Source organism: Pelodiscus sinensis, chromosome 2 (genome assembly GCF_052426305.1).
Source record: "Pelodiscus sinensis isolate ZL-2025 chromosome 2, ASM5242630v1, whole genome shotgun sequence".
NCBI classification, from domain to species: Eukaryota; Metazoa; Chordata; order Testudines; family Trionychidae; genus Pelodiscus; species Pelodiscus sinensis.
The window spans coordinates 158616253-158643326 of NC_143053.1; the positions used below are offsets into that span (position 1 = coordinate 158616253).

The following is a 27074-nucleotide window of genomic DNA, read 5'->3' on the forward strand; positions in this document are numbered from 1 at the left end:
ATTTCAACTATACATTTGAAAACTGCAACAAGTCTGTTTCTCTTTTTCTATCATGCTTTGCGTCATCTTATTGATAGTTACTTTATTCTTCAAACGTTTTTGTCCATTTAATCATTCCTTCACGATGATTCTGTAAATTTTCATGCTCTTTTAATCTTTCAGCCAAATGTTTCCAGTCATTGAAACCGCCAGTGGCAAGGGCAATTGGAATTGGTGCAAACAATTTGCAGCTAAAGCAGTACACAGTATCTTGAAGTAAAGAATAAACTAACCACCTTCTTTCCATCATTTCTCCATTGTTTAATAATCTGGAGTAATGATTTGCTGAAAAAGATCTGTTTTTTTCATCTCTAGGAAATTTAAAACTTTTTATTTGTACGGGTCCTTGCTCAGCAATAAACAACCTGACTTTATCAGTTAGAATAGTTGGCCATTTTGCAGGGTCGGTTAAGCTACTTTTCGGGGCACATTCTAACTCACCATTTTCTTCTTCTGATGAAAGCTCTTCTGAATACTTGGAATCAATTTCGGCAAGATCTTTGCTACTAATGTTGACTTCAGCTATTGCGGATTCTTCTAAAAAAAGTGGATGATTTTGTTTTAGTTTGTCTAATAACCTTGATGTTATTGCAGTTAATGGGTCATCTGGCAGATCTGGTGCCATTGAAGACGAAGTGAACGTTGATGTTAATGGCAGATTTTGTTCTGTTGTCGCAATTGAAGTTGGAGTAAATGTGGATAATTCCACAGAATCTACTTCTACTGGATCTGAATGTGATGACAGTGACGATGATTGGGACTGTTGTGGTTCTTCATCTCATTTTTTTGTCTTTTGAACAAATTTTTCCATAGTACCTTTTAGATTGAGATTACATTCTTCAAGTTTTCTTTTCTTCTTTAATTTTTGGCTTCCTGACAAATATTTTCAACCTGCATCTCTCGCTCTGCTAGTCATTTTATAAGTTGGGGTTGTTGGCACATGTACACTTAGAAAATTTGTATTTATCTGTAAAAAAAAAAAAATGGAGTGAGTGACATGGGGCATGCGCCACGAACACAACCAATTGGTAGTAGTGTATGTGCAAATCAGGTTCAATGTGTCACCCGTTGCGTATTCACATTACTCTATTACACATGTTTAACATATCAATGTTAAATGTTCATTCTTTAAAAAATTAGCTAATAGCACTTTTCAGGTCTCTCCTCCATGTCTTTCTCCTCCTCCTCCTGCCTCTCTCTCTCTCTCTATCTTTCTCTTCTCCTCCTGCCTCACTCTCCTTTTCTCTTTCTCCTCCTCCTGCCTCAGTTTCCTTCTGCCTCACTCACTCTCACTCTCTCTCCTTCTTCTGCCTCCTCCTCCACTGACAGAGCCCCAATGGCGGTTTGCACCGGCTGAGCGGTGCAGAGCCGAGTGCCAGGGCGGGAGGCGAAGGGGGCGGGGCAGTGACTTACGCGGCTGGGGGGGCAGGACCTGGCGCTTCTATCACGCGGTTTGCCTCTGCCATGGCCCTCAGCTGCGTCCTGTGCTGCGCAGCCGTGACATCACGCGGGAGCAAGCGGCGCCGGTGCAACCCGCCGTTTGGGCTACGCGGGAGTAAGCGGCCGGTTCAGCCCGGCGCGGGGTCTACTGGAGCGCGGGGCCCGGGGCAGCCGCCCCGCTCGATACCCGCCGCTGAGTGGGGATGTGCGAAGCTCGCAAGGCTGGCGGGCGGAAAAGCCGTTATCCATGGAACTGATTAAAATTCAGTCGGTTACGCGGTTACTGTGGCTTTTTTTTTTTTAATGTTTCCATCCCTCTCTTTCACCTGCCACCTGGAGTTCCAGCTTCAAACAAGGCTCATAAGTGAGAAACCGGCTCCAGTGTCGCACTGAGATGTAAGTGAAATGTTTCTATTGCAAACCATGTATTTTATACTTGTGTGATAAAAAGAGAAAGTTAGCTATTCATCAGCAATAGCGGGCGGCCACACTGTTGTAGTTTTATGTCTGATTGTGTCAGCAAGTAGTTTTTAAGTGAGGTGACACTTGGGAGTATGCAAGATAAATCTGACTCAGGAAAGGTGAGAACCCCTGTGTTGGAGGCTGTAGAGGCTCCCCCTGGTGTTTGATACATAGTCGAGTTCGTTAGTTCATGATTTTGCTTACCACAGAACCTTTGTAACTAAATAAAATCATCGAAGACCATGGATCCAGATCTTTTTGGATTGGGCTTTTATGAAAAAGACTGATGAGTGTTAAAAGAGCGTTGTGTCTGGGTTATGAATGAATGAATGGTTTCTTATTTTTTCAGTTGAAACAATAGCTGAAATCTGATAGTTTTAAAGATCCTGAAAATATTCAAAAGCCACTGGTGTTAGTTAATATTGGTTATTTTAAAAGACAGAATTAGATTATTTGAAGTATGCCCTTGCTTACAAGTGCTTAGAGATTAGAAATGGACAAGAATCTCTCTCTCTGGGCTCGTCTAGACTACGCAGAAGATTCAAAAGAGGATATGCAAATTCTGCGGGAATTTGCATATTTTCTTCTGATATGCAAGTAGTCGGGGCGTGACTTTTTGGCATCTCCCCCCCCCCCTTTCGAAATGCTGCTCTTACTCAAAAAATGAGGTTTACATGGCTTTTGGGAAAAAAATGTGCTGAATGACAGTACATGAGACTCTATGATCCTAGTAGACAAGTCACAGGACAGGGAATCAGGAAACATGTGCCCACTCTTGGCTATGTGACCCTGTTCAGAGGTATGTCTGTGCTACTATTGCCTTTCTTATTTTTTTTGTCTGAAAAGCACGGATTGTTTCCATTACCTGTATACGGTGCTAGCATGATGGGGCCCCATCATTTTAATATTTGAGCACCTCACCATCTTCAACTTACTTACACCCACAACACCCAAGAGAGGTAAAGAAGTTCTTTTATGCCCATTTTTCAGATGGAGAAGTGAGGCACAAGTTGATTAGGCCCAGAGCCTCAAATACCTTTGAGGAGTTGGCCTAACTGACTTGTCCAGGTCATACAGGAAGTCTGGCTCAGCAGTGAATTGAACTCCGTGTCTAGTAGCCCAGTTTAGCACTCTAACCACTAGAAAATCACTCCTCAGCACAATTCAGTGCACGGAGAGGCCTCTGTGAGGGGGTAGTTCAGTCTCTGCCCAGTCAGTCTTCAGCCACTGCAGACAATAGTGCTAATTAATGACAAGAATTGTTAATTTTGTGGGTTGGGCTGTCTGTTGGAAAGTGCATAAACACATTTCACATGGGACCATTATAGCCATCAAATGATAGCCATTTTTAGTCATGATTGAATTTGAAATGGCAGAATAGAGTTAAAAGCCTTCATCTCATTAACTACCTTGATTCACGTGACTCCACAGATGCTGTTTAAATACTGCAAAGGAAGTCATATTTTAAATTTACTCTGGAAATGTTTCACTAGGAGAATTGTGGGTACATGGCACCTTGTTTTTCACATTGACCAAAGTAGAAACTGTATCAATTAAACAGATTATGTACCCAACTAAAGTTTATTATATCGCAACACAAAATGAAAACAAAATCAAATACTCACAAATGAAATAACTTTTGTCTCAGCACACCCTTTTATTGCATAAGAAATAAAGATATTTATAGAGATGTAGAAATGTGTCATCATGTGTATGCATGATTGAAATCCATAACCTGTTTCTCCTTACTTACACCAGCTTTACATAGACGTAAAACAGACTTCTGTGAGTAAGTCTGATTTCAATGTAGTGACTGCTAATTCACACAGGAGAGAAGCAAGATTAGTGTCAGATGTATGTTTCCCTTACCTACCTATCATACCAAAGAATATTTATTGCAGAAATATTTCTGCTGTGTACAGAGTTATTCCCGTTAATAATGGTATCCTGACCCTACCTGCAGCAGAAATGAAAATCAAGCAATGCTCAATACGTAAATTTTTTTCATTTGCATCATGAGGGTCAGGCAAATTTTTGAATTTTTTCTTTTGTATCTCTTTATTATTTTACATGTTTTCCTTTCTGTTCAGTGCTATGTAGTATAGTTAGCTATGCTGGCATGGTGCATGAAAAGGATGAGTGGAATTTCTTTTCTAAGCCCAGCCCAAATATTTCAATTGTACCAACCCTTCCCAGGTTTAAAAATAAGTGATTAGACTTGGTATGGAACACCATTCATATATGTTTAATTTGGTTTTCATTTTCCAATGCTATTGGCACGCAAGGATTTCAGTGCAAGATTCAACTTTTGTTCACAGGCAGAAGGTGTAGTTGTGAAACAAAATTCTTACTTTTTCTTTTCCTGCCTGCCCCCCTCCACAAAAGGGAGCTCAGTCCCCAGTGGCCTCTCACATGCCACGAAATACTGGATCCTCTCCTTCATGTTCGTGAGCAATGCCTATATAGCTGTATTCCGTCTCAACTCTTAAACAAGAGTAAGATGTTGCCACATTAGTAAATTGAATGGAATCACAGTCCTTAAGGGTTACAGTTAGACTTCCAGCTCTGAGCAAAAGGGGCTAGTCTGACAAGCATCTACCCAGAAGCAGCCCCAGGGAGTTCTTGTGACTGAAAGCACCTTATAATTCCTCCCCCCCTTCCTTCTTCCTTTTAAGAATAGGCAAGCTGCTACTAGCTTTTACTTGCTTTAATTACTGCCTTCTCTGCCCTACCTTTGCATTGGCTCAGCTACTCTGGCCAGCGAATGGTGGGGCGTGGGGGGAGGTTGATTAAAGCTCTACCCATTCTTCTAGGGTGGGATGAACTAGATAATTAGTCCTGTTTATTCCCACATGCCTGAATCCAATATTTGGATAATCTGTGGGGGGGGGGGGGGGGGAGGGGAGAAGGGAATAGGGTTTTATTTCTTTGTGCAGGTTTGAAGTCAAAGTCCCTCTTATTTATTTATTCTTTGATCAGCCCAGTTTGGTCAGTTTCACTTTGTGGCTCTCATACACGAAGTAGCCCATGGCGATGTGTTTGGGTCCAGCAAACTACCAGAGCAGATGATTTTGAAGAATTTTGTTCTATTAACTGCTTGGCTAGTAAAAGCTCCTGTTGAATTTAAGGAAGACTGTTATTGGTGGATAATGCCATCTCCATGTGGGAAGAAAAGGCACCCAGCGGTGCTCAAATAAGATACTGGTAGGCCCCTGATCAAGGAGTCATCTCTGGATGCTGATAATCACTGATTATCACCATGTCTCTGACTTTCCTGTTTCAAGGAGCATTACTGTGAGGGTTATGGCTTGGCAGCTCTGACTTTTTCTGGGGTCATGTTCCTTTGGACTCTTTCACTGTGGTTTTAGATTTGTATTTGGCACACAATGGGTGGAGGACCAAATACCTGTGCTGGATTCTTTTTTAGTTCTTGTGGCTGCATTTGATACCAATCAAATGGGTAGAATTGTTGATCCTGGTAAGAACAGATGGAATTGTGTTTTTGAGAGGTCTCAGAGGGTGGACCCATGGGATGCGGGAGCTGGGATGCTGTATTGCCTTACTGCTCATCTGTCCCAACAGCTCTCTTCAAGTGCCATACCACAGGATTCTGTATTGTCCTCAGTCTGGATCAACGTGTACAAAAGCCTGCTGGAGGAACTCGCTAGGTAGTTTGGTTTCAGGGTCATTAAAATGCTGTGAACTCAGCTCTGAATTTTGGTGAAATCCTGGCTCCATACAGATAAATGGCAAGACTCTTATTGAAATCAGTGAGGCCAAAATCCATCCCCTGTGTTTATCAGGGAAGGTGCAGGCACATAGTGCTATCCCTTGACACCTTTTGTCTAGTGTCCCTGAAGGACAGCTACCTGACACGCAGGCACACAGCTTTGCATTGTATGTGCCAGCTGCACACACAGTCATGCAGCCACAGGGAAGTTCTGATCAATTGTGCTTTTCTGTCACCTCCTTTTGAGAGTCTCTTCTCTCAGATCCTGGCCTGACCACAGATCTCCATATCTTTGTCGCTGCTGTGGATGAGGCACCATCTGAATGTCCCCCTCAATGCTTCCATGTAACCCTGACCTGTTGTTCTGCTAGTGGTGTCTGGCTTGTAACATGTTACATCTCAGCAGCAGTTTGCAGTCTGCTGCAAATAGTAGTTCAAGACAATGTTCCCTCTAATCTTTTCCATTCGTGTGTGGAGTAAATGTGTATGTGCACTGAGGTATGTGCCAATGTGCACCACTGGTAGAAACAAAAAAACCTAGCTGTGGGTGCTTTGCTAATCAGCTGGGCAGCATTTGAATCTCCGAGTGGCTGAACAAGTGCATAGCTTACAGGGAACACTGGTTCAGGGTGTTGGTTTTTAATAAATAAAGCCCTATAAAGCTGCAGGTCATAGCCAGCTTAGTGGCTGCTTCTCTCCTCACTTACTTTCCTAGTGATTCAGACCAAATGATTTGTTCCAGCTAACAGTCACAGGATTTAAACATCTCTGTACAGGAAATACAATCTTGTCAATGAAATACCCTTGGTTCAGACTAGGGATGTTAAATTTAGGTTAATCAACTAATCGACTAGTCAATGGAATTTCCATCAACTAGTTGATTAGCTGGTAAGTGGGGGAGCTGCAGCGGGGTTTACTCCTGGCCCCGGGAGCCAGCTCTTAATACATTAAAAAGACTGTTGCGCAGCTGGGAGGACCCAGCATGAGCTGGGCATCAGCTGTCTGGACTGGCGCCAGGTCTCCCCCCTCTGCAATTCTGCTTTTTAAATGTATTCAGAGCTGGTAGGCTCTGAATACATTTAATAGTTAGAGCAACTGCGGGATTAGCTCCCGAAGCCGGGAGCTAACCCTGCTGTGGCTTCCCTGCTTATTGACTAATCGAGTAGTTGATTGAAAATTCCATCAACTAGTTGATTAATCTAAATTTACCATCCCTAGTGCACAGCAGGGAGGACCCGGCACAAGCTGGGAATCAGCTGTCCCGGCTCGCACTGGGTTCCCTTCCCTTCTTCCCTCCCCACTGCACTCTGTTTTTTAAATGTATTAAGAGCCGGCAGGTCTGGTTTGTAGACATTTTGGGAAGCTCAGTTGGGCTGTTTGTTTAATCAGGTTTTCCATGGTTTACTTTGCCTTTCAGAAGGCTGTTGAATCTTAAAGATATCAGAGCGTCGCTTTTGTATAATTAAATTATGCTAATTAATAGATGGGCATAAAGATCACAATTATCACACTATAGAAACTGAAACTAAACAGAAGATTTTCACTTACTTATTAAAAAAAAGCATGAACACTTCTATTCTTATAGGACAAGGTGATGGGAAGGGTTTTTATGATAATTGTCAATTTAATTAGATATTTGGTGGCCCCAATAAGTCTTTAGCATTTTCTTTATTTTTTCATCAAATTTGTACTTTACTGACCTGATTGTTTTGACTCTGATCATGAATTCATTCGTTTAAACTGAGCTGTAGTGGCTAATTTCAGCTGTCTATAACTAATTAAGAAATTTATTCCTGTGCAATTTATAGTTATAAAGAGTAACACTTCTCCAAATGAAAACAAAATAGATGTCTTTCTTTTTTTATACAAAATTTATTAAGCAAATCAGCACCTAGAAATGCAGATGAAGTAGGGTATTTCCTAACAGTGGCACTGGCGTTTCATCATTACGGGACACTGGCACGCCGCCACCTCTATTGTAGTAAAGTTGCCCATTTCATTCACTCATTACTGCTTCGTTAACGTTTTTAAATAAGTTGGTTTGTGTAATTTTTTTAACGTGTGTTTGAATGAGAATTAAGAATGAATTATAATTGCTGATTTAAAAGGATGATTAAATAGTAAAGAGGGGTGTATTTTTGTCCTAACACCTCTGATTTTATTTCTTGCAGGGGAACATAGACCATCATGCAAAATCACAGTGATAAATCTGCTCTTTCAGAGTCTAATCTAGCTCACAATGAAGAAGCCTCTAAGCTACAAAGTTTAGGCAGTAACTCAAATTGGAGGGTTGTTTTATGGACACTGGTTTGCTTCTGCATATTTTAGACACATGAGTCAGTGATGCAGTTAGGATCCAAATAAATGTAGGTTTGTTTAGAGATGGAGTTTTGATTCAGGCCCTTCTCCAGTCTCAGGATGTTTGAGTGTTTGTGCAGATACTGGAAGGTAACTGGTGCTGCCTCCGTGATAAATAAGCCTGCACCAGAGAAAGAAAGGTGGAAATGCTGCAAAATCATCTGGTGGAGGAAATGAGTATTCATCTACTGTACTGCACGGCTACGTCTAGACTGGCATGATTTTACGCAAATGCTTTTAACGGAAAAGTTTTCAGTTAAAAGCATTTGCGGAAAAGAGCGTCTAGATTGGCACGGACGCTTTTCCGCAAAAGCACTTTTTGCGGAAAAGCATCTGTGCCAATCTAGATGCGCTTTTCTGCAAAAAAGCCCCGATTGCCATTTTCACGATTGGGGCTTTTTTGCGCAAAAGAAATCTGAGCTGTCTACACTGGCCCTTTTGCACAAAAGGACTTTTGCCCGAACGGGAGCAGCATAGTATTTCCACAAGAAGCACTGATTTCAGACAGTAGGAAGTCAGTGTTCTTGCAGAAATTCAAGCGGCCAGTATAGACAGCTGGCAAGTTTTTCCGCAAAAGCTATTGCTTTTGCGGAAAAACTTGCCAATCTAGACACAGCCCATGAGTCTTAGGACTTTCCATCCATTTCCTCTACCCAGGGCCATGTGTCCTCCAAGAGAATCTAGCTCAGGCGAAATAAAATAAATGCTTACCTGCTGCAGGTTGCTCTTGGGGATCTTGGAACAGGAGCAGGGTTGAAGCCCTGAACTCTGGCAGGCGTGCCCCAACTCTTGAACGTCTCAAGATTGTTGTAGGTGCCCATAAGTTGGTCACCTCTGATTTATATAATACTATGAGTATGTGGCATTTCTTCAGCATTGTCTTTTGTTTCTTTAATTTGCCAGAAATTAAGTGATACCGACATCTTCATGCTTGATTTCTGTTGGATTAACATGGGAGGCAAAAGTCAAAAACAGTGGGCTTTTGGGGATGGGACTGGCTGTCTTGGGGAGATAGTATGTATTTCACTGCTACTTCAGTGGCTCAATGCAGTTCACTTTAATAGCTAGCAGATGAGAATTATTTGATGTTGGTGTATATGAATTAAGTCGGTACCCTAAGAGCTGGATTTTGGCTATGTCTATACTGCAATTAAAAACATGTGGGTAGGTCATCCAGCTGACTTGAGCTAAGGGCTATTTAATTGCAGAGTAGACATTTGGGTTTGAGCTCGAGCTCAGATACTAAGACCCTGTGAGGCAGGAGAGTCCCACAGCTCAGGCCAGAAAGTCTGAAGTGCAGATAAACAGCCCTTTCCTGAAGCTTTGGGAGCCCAGGTCAGCTGGTATGGACCAGCTGCCGGTGTCTAATTACAGTGCAATTACAACTTTAGTGATTGGGCATGTACTTCACAGAGCTTGCCTTTGTACATGCTGCAAATAGGTTTTTAGAGATGTGAAAGTGTAACTGTGTAAATGGTTAACAGATGAGCCTGGGCTCATCTGTTAATGGTCACAGTTATACTGAGGCTCCCAGTACGTGTGGGAAGCTAGCTTAAAAGCCAGTTCCCAGCATGCACTAGCTCCAGGGGCGCCACCTGCCATTGCGCACTGCTGCTTCTGATACAGCAGGGTGTGGGGTGACAGGTGGGAACAGACTGCTGCTCCACATGTAACCATGTAACTGCTGACATTTTCTCTGTATTAGAGGCTGCAGAGTGGGGGGTGGAGGGGCAAGGGAGGCTGCCACGAAGCAGCCTCTGTCTGTGGTGGCCGGGGGCTCACTGTGGACAGAGGCTGGTCCGTGGCAGCAGCCCCTATTCCTAGGGTGGGGTCCCCTCTATGGGAGGTGGAGCAGCCTCTGTCCACGGGGAGCTTGGACCCCCTGCGGATATGGGCTGTTGCCACCGTGTGCTGCTGACTCTGTATCAGATTCAGCAGCATGGGGCAGCAGGCAGCCGGTCTGCATGGGAAGCGAGTTTTTAAACTGGCTCTCTTCATGGACCAGCTTCCACCTGACACCTTGCGCTGCTGTCTCTGCGCAGCAGTGAGGGGTGGCAAGGGGTTCCCTGGGATTGGGGCCCAGGAGTGCCCTGGCTGCCAACCCTGACCCTGGGGACTATTGAATAGTCATGTAACCACTAAGATTTCATGCAGTTACTCGACTATTCAGTTACATGATATCTAACATCCCTAGTTGACACCGGCACAAAGCTTGCAGTCCTGCCACACACCTGTTGGGACTGTGACCTGCAGAGCTTGTTCAGGTGGAGCTTGCTGAGTCATGTTTTGGCTCACTAAGTATTTAAGGATAATTTTACGATGCCTTTTAGGGCTTTTTTACACAGTTTTGGGTCACTTTAAAATATTAATTTAAAAACTGACGCAAAGCCATACAACTCCCCAGTATAGCTGTCATACCAATATAAAAGGTGCTTATCTGGCATAATTTATTTTCATAGGATTACAGATGTGTAGTTTTTCAGCCTAACTCTCATTCAAGTGAGGGCTTAATAGAGGAGGAAATTGGATGAAATTGTCTGGTCTGTTATACAGGAAGTCAAGGTGGCAGCTTCTGGACTTAAAATCAGTGAATGTGAAAACTTCACTCTTTATCCTTAATATTGGGAGAGCTTTTCAAAAATAAAAAAGGTTGAATCGATGCCTAGTCTCAGTGACATTCAGTGGGAATCAAGCACATGAGTCCCAGTTGTGTTTTATGAGGGAGATTTTCAAAAGCTTCTGTTGAGTCCCAAGCCTGTGCTTCTGTGATGAGCTTTGTCTTTTGTATGAAAGTATCAGAATAAAGACAGCAACAGAAGAAAAAAGGCACCTTGTAAAGATAAGACAGAGTTTTGAAAAGATAAAATGGTAATAAAAAGAGAATACCTTGGCCATTAAAGCGTGAAAAGGTTTTTAGAGATGATCTCTCCATTTTGTATTGCCATCTAGTTCCATTCAAAATACCACATTGTTCCATAAACAAAGCACTATGTGTTATCTCTTGCAGGAAATACATTTCCTTAACTAGGCAAATTCTGTCCTGGGAGAGATGCCCATAGATTTTTGGGGAGGAAAAAGGCACCTGACAAAGACAAGGCAGATAATAGGCATGTGACTGTACAAAGATGGAGTCTGCCACAAATAAACTAGAACCTACTTGCTTACAGATATACAGAAACGAGGTAAACTGACTTTCACTTGAGGATTGGCAAATATGCCATATCTGACAAATGACTGCTTCCTGTTCACTCAAGGATGTCGATACATGTACAGGAGTCTGAGTCCTGGACAAATGAAAAATAATATTTAGCAATTATATAGTGCTTTATAAACATTTGGCCTGATCTTGCCATATCTTGATCATGCCGTGTGTGCTATAGTAGGCTTTTATTTTTTTGTTTTTTGAACTCCAGGATGTTTCCTACAGTGCCACAATTAACCACTCTGGCCAGTGCTTTGAACTTGGCTGCTCTGCAGCCACATAAACAGGCAAACAGAAATTTTGCCCTCCGCTTTGCAAACCCTGGGAACTTTAAAATCCATGTCCTGCTGGCTGGCTCAGCATTGAGTGCTCCCCATGGCATCTTTTCAAGGAACCAGGAGTGGTTATTGCTCAAGATGCTCTCCTGCTTGGAGCACCTCAGAGCTTTTGGATCTTATCAGTGTGTGGCATGAAGCATCAGTTTAAGCACAACTGAGAGTGACCCACCCTATTGCAGTGTGTGTGAGGGAGGGTGTAGCAGTGGCACAAGGTGACCGTATTTCTGTCAGCTGGCTAAGCCCTGCCTGGGTCTGCATTATGTCCAAACGGGGTTGATGCACATAGAGCTATCAATAGAATCTTGCTGGGAGATGGTGTGGAAGCTTTGCCTGAGGTACTTATTAATTTTGTCATAGAGATTCCATGGCAGGGATGCCTTTTCCCTCTCTCCTCCCCACCCCACGCCATGACACAACACTCTCCTCAACCATCCCTCATGCTGTGCTACCAACATCTAGGCAGCACAGGGTTGGGCGTAAAGAGCGGCGTGCTGCCCTGCTCAGATCCAGATGCAGAGTCTGGGTCTCCCTGTTAACCTTCAGCAGCGAGATGTCAGCCAGAGTTATGACAGCCTGTGGACAAGCATAGCATTATTACAAATGATGTCCATCTACATAGGAGCGGCCTGAGGCCGGCTGCAGCAGCTAGCACCCCAGGCAGAATGTGCGATCGGTGCCCCTGCCTGCATGGCTGTCGATGGCAGGATGTCGTCATCGGGCGCCCCGTTGAAGGCGACGCCCTAGGCAACCGCTGAGTCTGTCTGTCTGTTCACGGGCTGCCCCTGCATCTACACATGCTGAACAAGTGTGGACTGTACTCTCTTGGAGTTCTGTGCTCAACTTTCCTTCCCCCTCTGTCCCTCCCACCTTTAAATTAACCATGGTCAGAGTGCCTGGAGAGATCTGTGTTTGCCTCTACGATAACAGGAGAAGTGGCTGCTTTTGTTCAGAGAAGTGTAAGTTAATGAAATGTTTCAATCTTTATCAGGAGCAGTACAGTCACTCTATTGTTAAGTTACTTTTCCAGACCAGACCTCAAGAAGGCAGACCTGTTCCCCCATTGACAGGTTCTGTCAACTCATGAAAAGACCTCCAAGGTCCAGAAAGGATCTAGTGAAGGATATTTTGCAGCATTCAATGCTTCAAATCGAGAAAAGGGAAGAAAGACAGACCCGGGAAATGAAAGCAAGGACAGACACCACTGATGGGATGCTAAAATTCCAGGCAGTCCAGACTGAGATGCTGAAGTGTCTTATCAAAATGCAGAGCAAACAGAACCAAAGACTTCCCTGGCAGCATATGCCAAATTCTTTACTCAGCAACCCTTCCTCTGTACCCACACCGAAGGAGTGGCACATGGAAAATTTTGTAGCTAGCAGCCCTCCCTCTACAGCCACACACTCCTTTTCACTGTCGGGGTGGGTTTTTTTTTTTTTTTTAACCAGCACATTCCACTCCCTGACATAGCAGTTGTGACTTTGACAGATGGACATTAACACAGTTATGAGGATTTTCAATAACTCTTACCCTCCCTGACCACTGAGCATTCACTCTTGGTGTGCAGCTGTGATTGAAAGGGATCAATCAAGACAAAGCTGATGCAGGTTTCAATAAGTTTATTTTGTGTGACACAACCTACACCAGTCGCCCTGGTCCCTGTGGAAGCCTGTAACATCCCTGGGTTTAATGGGAATGCCTCACTCAGGATAAGCAGTGGGATGTGGTATAAAAGCAACCCCAAAATACAGAAATGTCAGCACCCCTTATTGTCAACATTATTCCTCAGAGCCGCTCTGATATTGATGGCCACCCTAGGGGCTCCTCTGACAGCCCAGGTGTCTGGCTGTTCAAACTGTACGCCCAGCTGTTGTGTCTCAGTGTTCCATCCACGGGCAAACACTTGACCCTTATTCTCTTACAAATGATGTAAGCAACAGCATGCGGGCACCACCATTGGAATATGATCCTCCATAAGGTCTAGTCTGCCATAGAAACACCTCCATCTCCCTTTCAGTCTGCCATTAGCCTGTTGTTGAACCACTCTTTACTGCTGTCTAGACGCCCTGTGTAAGGCTCCCTGAGCCAGGGCTGTAAGGGGTTAGGCATGTCACTAGGATCACTATGGGCATTTCCACATCCCGCATTGTAATTTTGTGATCTGGAAAAAAACAGTCCCTGTCTAGAGATTTCTGTAGGCCCCTGTTCCGGAAGATGCAGGCATCATGTACCTTTCCAGACCAAACCTGCATTTATGTCTGTGAAATGCCCATAGTGATCCACAGGTGCCATCAAGAAGCACCCCTTCCAATTGGTGTATTCTGTGGCAAGATGGAGTGGAGCTATAATAGGAATATGTGTGCTATTGATTGCCTTGCCCCAGTTTGGAAAGCCCATTTCTGCAAAGCCAGCCCTTATATCATCCACATTCCCCGAAGTCAGTCTTGACCATCAAAATGTAATTTATTGCCCTGCACACATGCAGAAGTGCTGCCCCAATGGTAAACTTCCCCGCTCTAAATTTGCAACTGAACGGTAGCAATCGGGAGTCGTCAGCTTCCATAAAGCAATGGCAACATGTTTCTCTCCTGAGAGAGCAGCTCTGCAGTTCAGGCGTCAGCTCAGCACACAGCTCCAAGAAGGTTGCATTCCTTATCTTGAAGTTCTGTAGCCACTGCTCTTTGTCCCACACCTGCATGACCATGTGATCCCACCACGCAGTCCCTGGCTCAAAAGTGATGCTCTTCTCTGCACAGCTGCTCTATGGCAGCCAAATGCAAATGTGAAGTCACTCACACTGTCATCCACATCCAAGTCTTCTTCCTCTGAGTGTAAGTACAGCAATAGCTCTTCTGCAATGATTGGTGTCCTAAGCATATTGAACACAGCATAGAACAGGGGTGGGCAATAATTTTTGGCTGGGGGCCATTTCAAAATTTTTTGAAGTAGCTTTGGGCCACCTCAACAGGGAGGGACTTAAACAAGAAGGGACGGGGTCTAAACAAGATGAGTCGGGGCTACCCCACCCTCAGACTGTTGTTGGTCTGGGGGTGGGAGAGCCCCTTTGGGCCCCCTTCCTACTAGGCACCCATGCCCTGGAAGAGGCTTGACATGTCCCCCATCCCCAGGCCAATCAGGATCTGGGGGCGGGGAGCGCAAGAAACCTCCTCCCGCCCTGTGAGGAGCACGTAGCACTTTGAAGTGCCGTAGGCTCCTCGCAGAGCCGGGGCAGAGCGAAGGAAGCTTCACACGGCTCCCCCGCCCCCAGGTTCTGATTGGTCTGGAGACGGGGGAGCACGCAAAGCCTCCTCCACTCTCCCCTCTCCCTCCCACCCTGTGAACAGTGCACGGTGCTTCAAAGTGCCACGTGCTCCTGGCAGGGCGAGAGGAGGCTTCACATGTTCTCCTGCCCGCAGGCCAAGTAAGGCCTGGAGGCGGGGGAGTCCGTGAGGCCTTCTCCGCTCTGCCCCCACCCTTCGAGCAGCGCAGGAGCATTGTGGTGAAGGGTTCGGGTGCTCCCCCATTCCCAGGCCCTAATTGGCCTGGGGCGGAGGAGCAGCAGGGCCTCTGCGGGCCAGATCCACCTGCTTTTGCACATCCCTGGCATAGAAGAAAAGTCTGGGATTCATGATTTCTCATAGCAGATGCTGGAGTACACAGCAAGGACTGTCAGTTTTAAATGGCACAAAAATAAGCTGGAAGCTCCAGGAAGGCTATGAATTGAAGAGATTGATCATTTTTTCCTTTCCCAAAATGCCTTGTGCTACATTGAGTGTTCCCAAAATGCCTAGCAACTCATGGTGATGCCAGGCACTCTGGGATGCATACTGTCATTGCTTTGCTCTTTCTGTCGATGGGGGCACTATCAGTGTGGTCATGATATGTCGACAGAATGGCAGTGTAAACATGATTTGGCAACTCTCTTCTTGGTGACTTTTGCATGTTGACAGTACTTTCATCGCCAAATATTTCCAGAGTAGACATAGCCTAAAACCATAAACTAAAGATGCTGATGGATTATGAAGCATTCTGTGTACATTAAACCAAGTTCCAATGATGGTACTCTTTGATCCTAAACAATGGATAAAATCTCTGAAATTAACCATACGTCCTTTCCTAAATAGTCAGCAGATGCTCTAGTCAACATATATCCATCCTTGACAGTTTCACCATCAGCTTAAGTGGGGCAGAGGTATGGCTTTCTGTGCCAACAATATATTTTGCCCAAAACTCTTAAAAGACTAGGATTTTCCAAATGAATAGTTGGGAGCATGCTTATATATTGTAGGCAGGAGAGGGGCAGGCACAATTTCTGCTCTTAGTGGGATCAAACTAGTGAGACACTCAGTTCTTTGTACATGGTGATGAGTGCTCTTAACTTCCGAGGGTGTTAGTGGGTCCTCAGCCTAACAGAGAGCTCTCAACACTTTGCAAAAATGAGCACATTTTCCTTCATGCACGTAACTTGAGCTTTGTGCTAGAGAAAAGAGGAAACTCTGGGATTCTTTGTTCAGGATGGTGAAATGTACTGGGTCACTTTAGAAACCACTATCTCTAGCCTACATACTGAGGGACACAGTCTGTGCCGTACAGTGCTATGACAGGGTCTATCAAAATTGTAGCTCCAGTAGTATTTGAGGTATGCAGACTGTTTGTTTGCTTTATTTTCTGTACGGGGCATTGGAATGTCACAGTTGCATCATATCGCACTTTAATAAATAATCGACAGAGGAGTAGGTCCAAAGGGCTTTTAGCTTGTTCTCATTGTGCTGCTATGTATGGAGAAGTGCAAGGGATTGTTCATGATTTCTGCTGCGGTGCTTCCACTTGCTGTGCTATGGAAGAGTTAGTTTTGTTTTTTCCTTAAGTAATCTAATCTCAGTTATGAGCAACCATGTCTGTGTGAATCATTTTGTTTGAGCCTATAACTGTGTGTACAATTGTCTTAACAGACTATGGATCCAGGACAGGAATTGAATCATTAATAAAGGGAAAAGTAAATAAATCAGATGATTGCTAAGTTGATTTATATTTAAACAGGTTAGTTCTATGTAATCTGCACAGGTACTGTTTTTTTCTTCCTTGTAAATGGTAGCTCTCTGTGGTCATTTATACGTGGTGATATTTACTGCCTGCATATGTATGGAGTGAAAGAAGTGCTATCTGACAGTAGCATAGCATTCTGGTGACCATTTCATCCTATGGGCATTTTCAGCATAAAGTACAGTTTTCAGGCATTCTATTGGGTTTCTTGTACAAATTGGTCAGTCTAAATGCAGATGGTATCAGTCACATCATTTACTAACTTTGGGGGGTCAGAGCATTGATGAAAAGGCAGCCACTTTGCACTGCACCACCAACTTCCACCTTCCAAAGCTGTATATTTGGCTAGGGAAGGATTATTCCAGCATAAGGGTGAACCAAGATGGTGTACAACTGATATCGGGGCTCCTCTGTCATGTACCTGGTTTAATTCAAATCTTGCATCCTGAATCCAGATGTGTCCTTGTTTGATTTTCTGGCTTAGGCTCATGGTCCTTTTCTGGCACTCCATCTGAGGGAGGCTATGTCCATTTTGAATTAGCCATGATGATAAAGTTCAAGGTCCAACTCATCATTAAGCTTCCCAAAGTTTGATGTTACTTTGTCTCTTCTTGCCCTCTTTTCAAGCTAACTCACACATTTCTGAGTAACTTTTTTGTTGTGTTCTGAGTCTTTTCTGGGCTTCTGCTCATCTGCATGGTGTGGCAGGAGAGCTAGCCCAAATCGTAAACCTTCCCTCCCCCAAAAAGAAAAAAAGTATGCGGATAGTAGGGGTCTCCATGTGTAATTGACTATAGGATTAACTGATAAGCCTAGACTTATTAGTTAATCTTGTCAATTACACACATTTCCTCCCTCCCCTCCTCTCGCCCCTCCCCATTGCCTCTGTATCAGACAGTGCCTGTGAAGAGTTGGCTTAAAAGCCAGCTCCCCGCAAGCACTGGATCCACCTGCACTTCTACTCCCACGCTGCTGCTGCCTTGGACAAGCCAGCTAAACCTCATATATCGGCTCCGTGGACCCACATGTCCCCCCTTGCTTCCTCCTACAAAGGTTGGGGGGCAGGCAGGAGCTGGTGCCGGTTCTCCCCAGCACAAGCTCCGCAGTGCCACCTGCCCTCTCACTGCTGCTGTCTCCCAGTGTGTATCAGGGGGAAGATGGGAAGCTGCTGCAAAGCAGCCTCTGTCCACAGTTGGCCTGAGCTCCCCACAAACAGAAGCTGCTCTGCATCCCATGGACAGCAGCCTCTGTCTGTGGGGAGCTCAGACCTCCCACAGACAGGTGCTGCTGCCGTGGACCAGCCTCTGTCTGTGGGGAGGTTGGACCCCTGCAGCATGGGGTGGCATGCCTCTGCAGCATGGAGCGGCAGGCAGGCAGCCTGCAAGGGGAGCTAGGCAGCTATATCAGGGCAGCAATGTGGAGTGACGGGAATCCCCAGGAGGGGGACTGGAGCACACTGGCTGCCGGCCCCACCCCCACGGACTATCGAATAGTTGTGTAACCACTAAGATTTCATGCGGTTACACAACTATTAAATCGATGCTAGTGAAAATCCCTGCTGCATAGTAGGGCTTTTTATACATTGATGTGATCAACATTGCACTGCTTTCCCATCTGTAGTCTGCTACAATCTGCCATAAGCAGAGCATAAGTCTGAGACTGGGTCATTAGGAAACTAGGTATCAGAACCAGTCATCTTAGATCTATGCACAATATGAGGCCAGCTACTCTCATTTCATTAAGACTTATATGGTCAAGTAAATGGCAACTTCATGGTGAATGTGGAGCTTCCTCTGTGTATTTGGTGTAAAGATGTTGTTTGGTGCAAGCTGATGCAGGTTATCCAGCTGTAGCTCAGAAAATGTGTAACCTATTTCTGGAGAGTGAGGCCTTGGCATCAGGGCTAGACTGTCCTTGTGTAAAGAGCTGCCATTAATAGGATGGCATCTGAACATTATTTTTTCCAAGGTATTCCAGTGTTCAGTGCAATGATTTTTTATTTAGCAGAGGCAGAGAGCTGTTTTGAATCACAGTTCCTAACTAAGGATATGAACAACTAGTTGACACACTAGTTGCTCCCCCCCCCCTTGCGGCCTCTATCAGAAAGAGGCAGTAATGGGGGGAAGAGAAGAAGGTGCTTTAAAGCAGCAGCACCGTGTGGCGTCGGGGCCAAACCCTGGGCTCCATGCAGCACTGCCACTTTGAAATGCTACATGCAGACTCCCAACTGGCCCAGGCTATTCACGGCATTTCAAAGCGGCACCCCTGCATGGAACCTGAGGTCTGCTGCTTTGAAACGCTGCATGGAGCCCGGGGTCAGCTGGGGACTCCCCCACGGACCCCAGGCTCCATGCGGCATGGCCGCTTTGAAACGCCACGGGGAGCTCGGGGCCAGTGGAGGACGGTTTGAGTCCCCTGTTGGCCCTGTGTTCCCCATAGTGCTTTTGCCTTTGAAGTGTAGCAACAGCCTGGGGCTGTTGCTATACATCAAAGGCAGAGGTTCCCTTATAAACTAATCAAATAGTCGATGCATCGACTATTCGACTAGTCAGTTAATCTAAATTTTACATCCCTATTCCTGCATCTTTTCACTTAGTTGGCGATGCACCACTGTCCTTTGGAACAAGGCACTGTCCTCAAGCACCCTGTGCTGATTTTCAAATGTAAACTGATTTGAGAGTGATCAAAATCCAGCTCTTGATCTGGACCCATCTGTAATTGTAGCCCATTTCCTGTAACTTTGCACTATAGACAAGAGCATAAGACGTCAGCTAGATCATTTGAAAATAATTAAATTCCAAACAGAAAGGAGCAGTGACCACAGTTGAGTCCACTTCTGTATCTAAATTTTTTTTGTTATATGTTCCTCTATCCAATGTATTTTCATATTTTTTCATTTGAAACTTAAATTTATTCAATTGAGATCTATTAAAAGTTGCTTTTTTCATTGTGTATGGTAAATATGATGAACTCAAAATGAATCCACCCAAGGAAAGGGTGAGAAAGGTCTGCAGAACCCTAGCAGGGTTGGCAGAAATAAAGATGGTTGGTGAATAGTTCAGTAACCAGAACCAGTGTTTCTCAACCAGTGGTACAATTACAGGCAGTCCCTGGGTTACGTACAAGATAGGGACTAGGTTTGTTCTTAAGTTGAATTTGTATGTAAGTGGAACTGGTACATATTGTAGGGGAAACTCTAGCCAAACATTTCTCCAGAGCTCAGTTTTATTCTCCCACACCTCACTTCCCTCAGTCCTTTATTCTCAAGCTGAGGTGTCTGCTGAGAAAAGCACGTCTCCCTGGTCTGCTGCGGGGGGGCGCTAGCTTCATGTCTCCCTGGTCTGCTGGGGGGAAGCAGCTAGTGCGGGGTTGCCTCACCCCGTTTGTAAGTAGGGATCCGATGTAAGTCGGATCCATGTAACCCGGGGACTACCTGTACTCTTAGGGACACTTGAGAGAAGTCTGCGGGGGATGTCAACACAACTGAAATTTGGAGAAACCTGAATTTTTGTTTTAAGTTTTACAATGCTTTATTATTTTTGTACTTTTTACACCCAATAATTTCATCTCCCACCCGGCTACGATTAAATTGTTTAAACAAATATGTTACAATAGTAGAAAAAATGTGTGTGTCTGAAAACTGTTGGTTCTGGGGGTACTTATAATTTTGTTTGTTTGTTAAAAGGTTGAGAAACAGTGGCCTGAACCATCTTGTTACATTCATAGGTGTGTCTAGACTACAAGGCTGCATTGATAGAGCCATGTAAAGTAGTTTACTTGACATAATCATTGAAGTGCGGATTTAAATAATCCCCGCTTCATTAAAATAAAAATGGCCACTGTGCTGTGCCGACAATCAGCTGATCCGGCACAGCGCGCCAGTCTAGATGTGGCGCGGTCAACAAGGGAAGCCTTTTTTGACTCCTCCTGTAAGCTTAGACTGCCGCGCTGTGCCGGATCAGCTGATTGTCAGCACAGCGTGGCGGCCATTTTTATTTTAATGAAGCTGGGATTATTGAAATCCCCGCTTCATTGACTATGTCGAGTAAACTACTTTACTTGGCTCCGTCGACGAAGCCATGTAGTCTAGACACACCCATAGATAAGTATAGACAGAGACCTATCACTTGGAAAGAGAGACCATGAAGAGACTAGGGGAGAGAAATTAAAGATGCTGCTTACCCCTGAAGTGTAACAGAAGCCAATGAGATTTGGACCATTGATTATAATGAGATCAGAGTTAGGCCTGTGCTCAACACTTTTGAAAAGCTCAGTCTTTGTGATACTCTGAATACACAGAGATAACATTTGTGCCATGGAGATATCTGATCATCAAACAGTGGTGAATATTTTGCGGGAGGTCAGAAACAGGTGGTAGAAATCTATTGTGTGCATCTTCCTAAGATGTCGCTGTTATTTTAGAAAAGGAGATGTAAAAATAAAATACAGCTGTATATTAAAAAAAAATTCCATGATAAAAAACTGCTTCCACTTTCGGAGCTCTTGTTAATGACCAAAGATTCAGGGTAAAAGGAAGGCTAGCACTTGCCATGAAGGAAGTGTATTTGAAATCACTGACTCACTGTTTTGTTTTATTTTTTAAGGAGAAAAATGAAGGCTCGAGCTCCCCCTCCACCAAGTCAGCCTCCTGCTGCAAGTCAAATTCAGAGTGAGCAGAAGTCGCTGTCAGAGCTGGGAGTAATCCCTGATCAGAACCTGGTGACCATGAAAGAAAATATGATAAACAGGACCGTGGACTTCACAGTTGTTTTGCCAAGCGGTGTGGAACAGAAGAACAATGTACATGGGAGGTAAGGCACCAATCATCTCTGTCATCCTGGAACCTTCCTTCCCCCACATCTTGCATTTTTAATAGAATGCTGGTGGGTAAACTCTCTTCTCTCAGGATTGATGGAGTATGTCTCTCTTTCTCTCTTCCCTGGATAAGTGTTGGTTACAGAGAGAATTGTAATATCAGTATTGATATTGAACAAAACTCGGGGAGACTGGGAAAAGGAAGTGGGAGAGGGGACGAGAGAGGGTGGGAGAAGAGAGGGCAACTAAAATGATCAGGAGTTAGGAACAGGTCCCATATGAAGAGAGGCTAAAGAGACTGGGACTTTTCAGCTTAGAAAAGAGGAGACGGAGCGGGGATATGATAGTGGTCTCTAAAAGCATGAGTGGTGTGGAGAGGGTGCATAAAGAAAAGTTCTTCATAGTTCCCATAATAGAAGGACTAGAGGATACCAAATGAAATGAATGGGTAGCAGCTTCAAACTAATAACAGAAAGTTCTTCTTCACAAAGCAAATAGTCAACCTGTGGAACTCCTTGCTGCAGGAGGCTGTGAAGGCTAGAACTAGAACACAGTTTAAAGAGAAGTTAGATAAATTCATGGAGGTTGTGTCCATGGAGTGGTATTAGCCAGGGGGTAGAAATGGTGTCCCTGGCCTCTGTCTGTGGAAGGATGGAGATGGATGGCACGAGACAAATGGCTTGGTTGTTGTCTTCAGTCCATCCCCTCCAGGGTACCTAGTGTGGGCCACTGTCGGCAGACAGGCTACTGGGCTAGATGGACCTTTGGTCTGACCCAATACGGCCATTCTTATGTTTTTATGTTCTAAGCTCAGGGCTCAAGGTCGGGGTCTTACTCGACCACCTTGATTTTCATGCAAACCTGCTCCTGGGTGGCCAGGCTGGCAGCTATCCTGCCCTAGACGGCCAGTTTCCTGTGCCTAGTGCGGAGGTCGTGGATGTTGGAGGCTTCCCCCCAATCCTCGATGAGGTCCACTATCTCCATACTAGACCAGGCGGGCCCCTGCCTCTTGCGGCCCCGGGCCGGCTCCTGGGAGCCACCAGCCTGGTCCTGGGAAGAGGCGGAGGGCTGGTTGGCAGCGGGTGGCTGGCTCGTGCCGTGCCAGGTGCAGGGTCTGCTGGCTGGATGCTGGCAGGCTTGCACCTGGCACGGGCACCGTAGCCAGACGGTGCCCCTTTAAGGGCTCCGGGGCCAGGAGGGGGGCAGATGAGTTTCCCTGGTGGTGACCAGAGTGGTAACGGTAGTTCGAACTAGGAAGCCTAGTTCGAACTACCTAGTTCGTGCCGCATGTAGCCACGCGGCACGGGGTTCGAATGAGCGGGGATTTAAAAATGGCGGCGCCCCGCTTATGCAAATGAAGCCCGGGAAATTCAAAGAGCTCATAAAATTTAGAAAAGCAATCTTAGCTTTTTGAGACTGTACGATTGGGTTGAGACACTCAAGCTATGTCTAGACTGCAGAGTTATACTGGAAAAAAATTCAAATTGCGAACCACAATTTGCGCATCTTTTTCCACTTTTTTTTTTAAAAAAGGCTTTTCCAAAATTTGGCCTGTCTATACAGGGCCAAATTTCGGAAAAACCTCCTATTTTGGAACATCCCTTCTTCCTCATACAATGAGGAATACAGTGATGCCGAAAGACTGCATCTGTTTTTTTGGAAACTTCCGAAAAAGCGGATGCATTCCTTGGACGCCGCATAGCTTTTCCAGGATGCATCCTTTTCTGGGATACCTGCAGTGTAGATATAACCTCACAATAACAGTTTTAGTTTTTACACTTGTTTCCAGGCCTATTTAAAACGAAGTGAAAAGATTTTAAAAGCAAAAAGGTAATGGAGGAAGAAGTTGTATGAAAATGTTTCATTCAGTTATAGTTTGAGACAAACTTTTGAGTTCATTTTTATTTTAATCAACCCCACTCAGATCAGACATGCCTCCCCCAGATACACTTGTTTCAGATGGTATCATAATGGACTTTACATGTTGATCAGTATACATCAGCCAATGGGGACAGAAACAGCTAGATTTTAAGCAGTAGGCTGTAACTTCATCAAACTTCAGTTTCCCTCCTGCTCTGCCTGTTCAGTGGCAGGGATATAGCAGAGATGATGGGGGGACATGTGCGAGCATGTGCCTTCCCCCAGATTCCTGCCAGTGTTTTCTGGCCGGGCCTCTTCCCTGTGTGGCAGCTCTGGTGAACTGCTGGCTGCAGCCATGGGAGGAAGAAGCAGCAGCAAACAGGTGGGAGCTGCAGAGAGCCACTGCTTTTGTGGCTGCCTCTCCCTGCAGAGATAACACCTGGGGGCTACAGGAAGGGGCTACTGAGGAGTGCATGACTCAAGCTGTTGGGGGCACTAGCCTTTAAATTGTGCACCCCTCACTATCAGCAGGTACTAGTTGTCTGTGTTGAAAGAAGGAGAGGCCATCCCTGTGTTCCCACCTGTTTCCTTCCAAATATTTTCTTCAGGGACTGTCTCAGATATCAGTCCCAACAGTTTTTCCACCAATTGAGCTGGGTGAGTGGCATTCTGTGGTCACTGTAAAGCATGAGCAGTTCCAGTGACATCAGTAAGAATCATTCAGAGTGTATATCAGTGAATCTCTTTTGGGACTTGCCAGCAGAAAAGTAAGCCATGTGGCTCTGGGAATCAGTACAGGCAGTCCCCGGGTTACGTACAAGATAGGGACTGTTGGTTTGTTCTTAAGTTGAATTTGTATGTAAGTCGGAACTGGCGTCCAGATTCAGCCCCTGCTGAAACTGATCAGTTTCAACTGCGGCTGAATCTGGACACCAGTTCTGACTTACATACAGATTCAACTTAAGAAACCCAGGTGTCCCCAAGTCAGCTGCTGCTGAAACTGATCAGCGGCTGATTCCAGGAAGCCTGGGGCAGAGCAACTCTGCCTCGGGCTTCCTGTAGTCCGCTCTGGTCAGTTTCAGCAGCGGCTGACTTGGGGACGCCTGGGGCAGAGCAGCTGGGGTGCTGCTGGGTTGGTCCGGAGCGGCGCTGCAGGACCAACCCGGCAGCCCCCAGCTGCTCTACACCAGGGGTAGGCAAGAAAAGCCTGGTCTGCTGGGGGGGGCACTAGCTGTACCCCCCCCCCCCCAGCAGACCTGGGAGACGGGGGTGGCGGGACCGCCCTAGTCCTCCACTGCTTTGCTCCGTCTCCCTGGTCTGCTGACCTGGGAGACGCGGAGCAAAGCCGCAGAGCACGCGGGCAGCGGGACAGTCTAGGCGCGGGCATGCTCCGCGGCTTTGCTCCTGTCCCCCTGGTCTGCTGCGGGGGGCGGGGTCCAGCAAAGCCGCTGGACCCCCCCCAGCAGACCCACCCCCCCCCCCGGCTTTGCTCGGGTGTCCCTGGTCTGCTGGGGGGGTCCAGCGGCTTTGCTGGACCCCGCCCCCCCCCCGCCCCCAGCAGCCCAGGGAGACCGGGAGAAGCTTTTTCACCCTGGAGGACACGGGTGGCGACCCGGCGCCCGTGAGCTCCAGGGCGAGAAAAGCCCCGTTCGTAAGTGCGGATCCGACATAAGTCGGGGACTGCCTGTATTGTGAAAGGTGACTGAGTAATTGAGGAAGAGCAATTTAAAAGGAAACTGTCCACTTGAGAATCACATTTGTCTCAAAATAGTAGACCTGCTATAATTACAAATAACACCTAAGATACTTGAAAACAGGTAGAGGGGGGAAGTCTCTATTTGTGTTCACTTTATGAATTTGACTGTGTTTATGTATAGGCAGTTTCTTCCTTGCTGAAAATATCCTTATGGGCATTAGCAAGAGAGCAGCCAAGTTTTCATCAAATATATTTTGAATGATGTTTAAATAGTATAGCCTGACTTCTGTTGTTTTTATTAAAGACAATTGATCAGAAATAGGATTTTAAAAAAAAAAGTATAAAACCAATTCAAGTTGAGAGTGTCCATTTATTGTGGCTACTGGCAGCTTCTCAAACACAGAAGTTGTTTCCGATTTTGGAAGAGCTATCCTCCTGCAGATTTAAGGACAGACTGGAGCGTTTAATGAATAGTGTTGTGATACAACAGTACAGGCAGTCCCCGGGTTACGTACAAGATAGGGACTGTAGGTTTGTTCTTAAGTTGAATCTGTATGTAAGTCGGAACTGGCATCCAGATTCAGCCGCTGAATCTGGACACCAGTTCTGACTTACATACAGATTCAACTTAAGAACCCCGGGGTCCCCAAGTCAGCTGCTGCTGAAACTGATCAGCAGCTGATTCCAGGAAGCCCGGGGCAGAGCAACTCTGCCTCGGGCTTCCTGTAGTCCGCGCTGGTCAGTTTCAGCAGCGGCTGACTTGGGGACGCCTGGGGCAGAGCAGCTCGGGTGCTGCTGGGTTGGTCCAGTAGCGCGGCCGCTCCTCGGCGCTACTGGACCAACCCAGCAGCACCCCAGCTGCTCTGCCCCAGGCGTCTTGATTCAGCCACTGCTGAAACTGATCAGCAGCGGCTGAATCAGGACGCCTGGGGCAGAGTAGCTGGGGTGCTGCCCGGTTGGTCCAGTAGCGCCAAGGAGCGGTGCTGCGGGACCAACCGGCAGCGCCCCAACTGCTCTACCACAGGCCCCGGGCTTTGCTCTACATCTCCCTGGTCTGCTGAGGGGGGCACTAGCTGCGTCCCCCCCAGCAGACTAGAGAGACGCGGAGCAAAGCGGCGGAGGACCCAGGGCCGGACCCACGGCTGCATCCAGTTCAATTGGAAGCGCCGCGGGTCCGGCCCCGGGTCCTGCGCCACTTTGCTCCCCGTCTCCCTGGTCTGCTGGCTCCCGCAGCAGACCAGGGAGACGGGGAGCAGCTTTTCTCGCCCTGGAGGAGGCGGGCGGCGGGACCAGGCGTCCCGCCGCTCCAGTCCTCCGGGGCGAGAAAATCCCCGTTCATATCTGCGGATCCGACATAAGTCGGATCTGCGTAACTCGGGGACTGCCTGTAATATACAAAGTGTTTTGTCCTTTTAGAATAATTAATCCCTGTGAACTCTAGAATAATATAGGTTTGCCTCTTAGGAAATCAGACTTCCTGTACCAAAATAGTCACAGAATATCTTTTTTTAAACAACTAATCAGTGCTTGTACTCTTGTGGAACCACTGCATTGTGTCCTGAAATGGTAACCTAAATGTGTGATTTAAAAAAAAATTTTTTTTTTTGCACCAGATCTGCACAGGCTGGCAGGTCTGAAAGAGGAAGGATGACAAAACATTATGAAAGCAAATAAATGTGATCACTCATAAAACAACTACAGATCTAATCTTTTAGCCTGTCCAATGCTTGAAACAGACTTTTTTGCCTCTGTGAAAATAGAGGAGGGAATCACAATCTGAGCAGTTTGAGTTTTAACAGGATTGATCTAAAGAATATCCCCCTTGCTTTTCACTCCTGTTCCCAGTATTCCCTACGAAAAACTGGTTTCACCTTGCCCCTTTCTGGAACTGAACTAAATCTGAACCATCAGGTTCATTAACTCCCCTACCCAAACCCCTGATCTTTTGCTGCTGGGATCTTATGCTGCTGCATTTCCTTTCTGGGGTTTCTCTAGTACATGCCCTGGAGAGCATAATGTTCCTGCAATGCTGTAGGACAACCCAGCTGCACTGTGTACCCTGGGATGTTGCCAACTGGACAAGACTAGAATGCA

General features: G+C 45.9%; 1 protein-coding gene across 13 annotated transcripts in view; it reads left to right on the plus strand.

Moving 5' to 3' along the window:
* Nucleotides 1-27074, plus strand: part of COBL (cordon-bleu WH2 repeat protein) — a 228174-nt gene that overhangs the window by 49863 nt on the left and 151237 nt on the right. For 5 of the 13 annotated variants that reach the window (XM_089776491.1, XM_075921658.2, XM_089776492.1 and 2 more), the window contains one exon: nucleotides 21214-21420. In XM_089776491.1, the coding sequence (XP_089632617.1) occupies nucleotides 21214-21420 (207 nt within the window). Of the gene's footprint in view, nucleotides 1-1457; nucleotides 1876-15294; nucleotides 16412-21213; nucleotides 21421-27074 lie in introns of those variants that run through there. The other 8 variants (XM_014580203.4, XM_006136366.4, XM_075921661.2 and 5 more) reach the window with 8 other exon arrangements.